At 39.8% G+C, this 5,000-nt stretch overlaps 1 protein-coding gene across 4 annotated transcripts in view; it reads left to right on the top strand.

Moving 5' to 3' along the window:
* The window catches only part of LOC135198167 (N-fatty-acyl-amino acid synthase/hydrolase PM20D1-like), a 43,479-nt gene that overhangs the window by 34,612 nt on the left and 3,867 nt on the right, over positions 1-5,000 (top strand). For 3 of the 4 annotated variants that reach the window (XM_064225681.1, XM_064225679.1, XM_064225680.1), the window contains exon 12: positions 1,095-1,455. In XM_064225681.1, the coding sequence (XP_064081751.1) occupies positions 1,095-1,447 (353 nt within the window). In that variant the 3' untranslated portion in view covers positions 1,448-1,455. Of the gene's footprint in view, positions 1-1,094; positions 1,456-3,100; positions 3,390-5,000 lie in introns of all 4 variants that reach the window. The other variant, XM_064225682.1, reaches the window with a different exon arrangement.

The raw sequence follows: 5,000 nt of genomic DNA, 5'->3' as shown, positions 1-5,000 counted from the left end.
ATTTAAACATTGGAAAAAAAAATGTCAGACTTTTCCTGAAGAGTAATTAAATCAAAGTATCTCCAAAGCAGCCATTGTGCTGCCTCTCGATTCATTAAGTAAACTTGATTAATGGAAAGTCAGACTCTTCAGACATATAATCCTTCATTTCGATTATGACATTTTTAGCCTATGATTAGTTCTATTCCCGCATGGCGTTATAGAGAATCTGAGAAAGCGATTCCATTTTCCTGCCGACTTCTGTTTAGATCTGTTGCGTCCTTCGGAGTCAAGTCCCTTTTCTAAATTCATCTTTTTCTTTTCGACCAGGAATGAGCTTGATAAGGACAGGTAGTGGTTCGCCCTGATAGCTTAATAATGCGCTAAATTGTCATTGAAGCCGTTCATGCATAGATGATAGGGATATTGCTAGACAACCAACAAGGCAGTGAGCTTCCGTACAAGCTTCCACAGGGGAGGATGCCCAAAAGTGAACTTAAGCTCTGAATGATGCTAATATAATTAATATCAGGTAGAGGGTGATCGTGAAAATGTGGCTAAAAAGTAAAAGAAAAAGAATGTAAACTCTGCTTCAGAGAACAGTTAGGTTTGGAAATTTTCGAGTCTTGAGATATAATACATAGGAAATGTTTGTGTTGGGATGAACGATTTTTTATGAGTTTAATCCGCACATTGGGAGAATTTCTTGTAATTCTCTCCTAAGATCACTCAGTAACTGTAAATCTTGAAATGATTTTCCAGGTTTTCATAAACCTCCAACTTTTCCTTTTTTTTTTCTTGAATTCCAATTGTTCGACGAATTAAGTGTTGGAGTAAAGTATAGGGATGTTTATCATGTATTTCTCATTACCATGTAACTAATTGACTGATTGATTTGTATATTTGATTTGGCGTCGTGAAGACTATTGTCATCGACGCCGGAACTGTTTCTGCTGTAAATCATTTGTGTAAAAATAAATAATAAAAATATTCTTTTTTTTCAGGGATACATCACAAAATCTGTGTTTGCATTATAATGTTGCGTAATATGTCGGTGTTTGTCTCGTTCCATGACGTACGTTCTGTGTCAGTATGTTTGTCTCGTTGTATTCCAGGTATACTAATCGCAAACACGGACACTCGTTACTACTTGAACGTCACGAGCAACATCTATCGCTTCTACCCGGTGCTCCTGACCGAGGACGAGATAGGCAGAATTCACGGCACCGACGAGAGACTGTCAGTCGCCAACGCCAAGAGCGCTGTCCGCTTCTACCACCGAGTGATGGTCACGGCTGACCGGCAACCGGCCAATGTGGTGGTGGTGGTCGATCACGACCGCTCGCCGCCAGTGGTCGATTCGGATAATTCGACTGACGTGTCGATAGATAGTTTGGCAGACATAGCGATAGATAACTCTACAGAGATATCGACGCCAAATTCAACTCTGGATGAATTCGACGTTTAACCTTGCAGGTCTTGCATGATTTCTCTCCTCTCTCTCTCTCTCTCTCTCTCTCTCTTACATCAGTGACGAATAATCAAGGACTCCTCTTGTTGCGATATGTGTAGTACATGTTTCAGGGTCATGACTTTAATGGTAGGAAGTCATGTGAAATGTTCTCTTGTTGCTCAGGGCTATATGCTGAAACGCTGTGCAGTATAACATTGCTCTCGCTAGCAGCTGTTCTGCTAAAAAAATAATGATTTTGATTCAAGAAGAATCCTTGAGAATCACTGTTATGTACCAGAACTAACCAAGATTTTGATGTTCCTTCAGTAGATTGTTCAGCTGTTTTTAAAGCATGTTCGGTGGCATGCCTGCGCACCAATGTTGCCGTCTTTTTATCAACAGAAAATTCCATTGGAATATTCTCCGTAGCTTGTCTCAGAAGCTCTTGTTTTCATCGTGATCCCTCCTCCGCCCAGCTCTTTCTCTTAGGGACTGGGGAGAAGGAAGGACGACAGTTTCTTAGATCACTTTGCCGGGATCTTTCTTAGATAGTGACCCCAAGGAGTTTTCGGGGGTCGTTATCTAGGACTAATATTTCTCGGGGATCAGTATCTTTATATTAACAGTCTTTTGTTTATTTTATGTTTTTACTGCCATCCCCAATGGGGTTGGACTAAATACGCCGCAAAGATGGGTACATACGTACATACCTAGTTAAAATCCTTCGGGGTCACTATATAAGGAAAGATCCCTTTGCCTGTGTTGACCTGATGTTGGTGTTAACTGTGTATCGCATGTTTGTAATGTTTGACACTATAAGAGAAAATATTTTTGGGTGTATCGCTTACACGTAACAAATGCTGAGTAGTTTTGTAAAGCCGTGAGTAATTTAGAATTGTTTTTCGTTTGTAACTACATTGATTAGACCTATGTCGAAGGAGGAGAAGAGTGAAAAACGATTTGAAGTTATCGGATTATCAAAGAACATTTTTCCATGCTCAATTCTCCCTAGAAACACAGTATAACCACATCTAGATTCTTGACATGATTTAGAGAACCAGCTGCAATACTTAATCCTTATAAATAATTAAGATTATATTATATATATATATAATATATATATATATATATATATATATAATATATATAATATATATATATATATATATACACATGCATACACTTTTCAGGGCAATTAATGGTTAGCAATTGGTTCGTAAGTGCTGTTCCACCATTTCTTCCTGATTTAACGATGCTGGAGGCCCAATGACTACTTGTTTTCAGGGTCATTTTCATATAATTATTTAAGCTTATTTCAGTTATATCTTGACTGGAAATGCACGACGAATGAGCAAAAAGAAACAGGATGAACTCAGACTTCGTGTTATTTGGTGTTCCCCATCACAAATAATACTATAACTTTCATTGTTCAGTGACGCTCTTTAGTTCATTTTCCTGCTGGTGCACTTCAGGACGACCGCTAACATTCCCTCGATTAAATTTTTATTTCCGACTTTCATCTTTACACAGGTATTTTCTCCGACTGTTCAGGATGCTAAAGTATTCCTACCTACTCCCATTGACTTCCAGTACCTCACCAGTCAGCCATGATATTTCAAAACATCCTTCTTGACTGCTAACCTTCTCTTCTACTGATTCCAACCCCAGGACTGTTGATTGGAAACACAGACACAGAGCATTATCTGAATCTCACGTCCTGCATCTACCGCTTCTCACCTCACGCCGTGACCCACGAAATGTTGAAGACGATTCACGGGATGGACGAGCGGGTATCGGTGACTTCCTTGAGGAATGTCGTCATGTGGTACCACCGCCTCATCTCCACGGCAGACATGGATGTGCCTCCCATGAAAGAGTGGAAACCTGGCCATCGATTCGGGGAATTTTGATCCCATGGGAGAGAAAGAGGCGTCTGATTTTGATGAAGGCAGCAAAGGTAATGCAAGTGACCATATTGTCGGAGAAGACGGGATCTGCTAGGGTTGGGGTTTTCAACCTTTCACTCATTAATTGCCACAGAATTACCTAAGTGTCTCCCTCCGCCCTGCTAATCCGTTTTTACAATCATTGTCCCCTATACCAGGTATCTTGAAAATGAATAAGATGGCAATAATTTAAGACTGATTATATATTTCTACAGTATTTTAATCAGCTAGTTTCGAGTGTGTGAAATGTGTGGTGCAATAATTGCTGACTCAGTCATTGTATATTGATACAACAGAGAAGCGAAACTGAAGTAACTTTAAGGATTACCCCTTGGAAACCTCCAGAGCCTTAATTGAAGCCCCTGGTTGAGAACCCCGGACTAGACAGTGTAGTGTTTGTTGGGCGAGTCTTCCTTTGTCTTTGTCCTTGTATTCGTAGAGATTTCTTGTACTGTACTGGGAACAGCTTTGAGTGTTAGACAACTGCGTGGAAATAGACATGTCTTAGGTCATGGCCACAAATGGGTCATTTCATTTCGCCGGTGGCAGGATCTTAAGAATGAGAGTTCTTTTTTGGATCTTGGTCAGTAGGATTCGAGTTTTTTTAAGCGCTGTGCTTCACTACGCGACGTTCCAAAATGTTCAACGAAGACGTGAAAAGCAGGAATCATTATAAAAACCTGATAACGAAACCCGTAAATATCAACATATTTCAAGTCATGAAAATGATCTTCGCTCGGAATAGTTACTTTTAAAAGAGAGAATCTTTCTTTCCGATTTATTCGTTTCTCATTTGTTTACAGTCCCCCGACATTTTTCAACTTTATTTTATAGAGAACAGCTCCTATTTGAATATCAGTACTGTACATTATTGAATATTTCAGCCATGTTGTTTAGGGTTAAAAGATTGCAGAAAGCACACCTAAAAAAAAAAAAGTCGTGTCAGATGTTTTAAATTTATGTTGCCAAAGAATTTTAGTTATTCGTTGAAACTTGACCTTTCGTCTTTCTTGTTTTTATGTCTAATTTTGAATTGATATCATATACCTCATATTTCAGTGTTCCAAGTCTCTCTCTCTCTCTCTCTCTCTCTCTCTCTCTCTCTCTCTCTCTCTCTCTCTCTCTCTCTCTCTCTCTCTCATCTGTACATGCAAACACACACGGATAATAACTTCATTCCTCGTTCAGAACCTGCTCTCCCTCTTTCTGAATGAACGGTCTCCAAGGCATGTCTCCTCGTACTGGCATCTGACACCCAGACTGAGACTACGCAAACTCTATTTCGGATCCCGTCAGAAGTCGTTTCGTTGTGGGATGTAAGAGGCTGAAGAAACCCCCTTGTAAGGAGCATTTAAAAAGAAATCGTTACTCTCCAGTTGCATGTTATCACCCTCTGCATAGTGAGAGTTCAGGAGAGAAAGGTGAGTGAAGGGCGTCTCTGTTACTCATGGAAACAGAAGTCATGAGACGGTAACCTTTCAATGGAGAACTTCTGGAGAAGCTCAGAAGATTATGTGCGTACCGAGAACACCGGAAATTGATTCCTTTATTGGTTGACTTGATGATGCATAATAACCAAGGAGAATGAGGTTACTTGGGGTTGTTCCTGAAAGAAATCTATA

Source organism: Macrobrachium nipponense, chromosome 21 (assembly GCF_015104395.2).
Source record: "Macrobrachium nipponense isolate FS-2020 chromosome 21, ASM1510439v2, whole genome shotgun sequence".
NCBI classification, from domain to species: domain Eukaryota; kingdom Metazoa; phylum Arthropoda; class Malacostraca; order Decapoda; family Palaemonidae; genus Macrobrachium; species Macrobrachium nipponense.
This window is presented reverse-complemented; position numbering and strand designations above follow the sequence as displayed.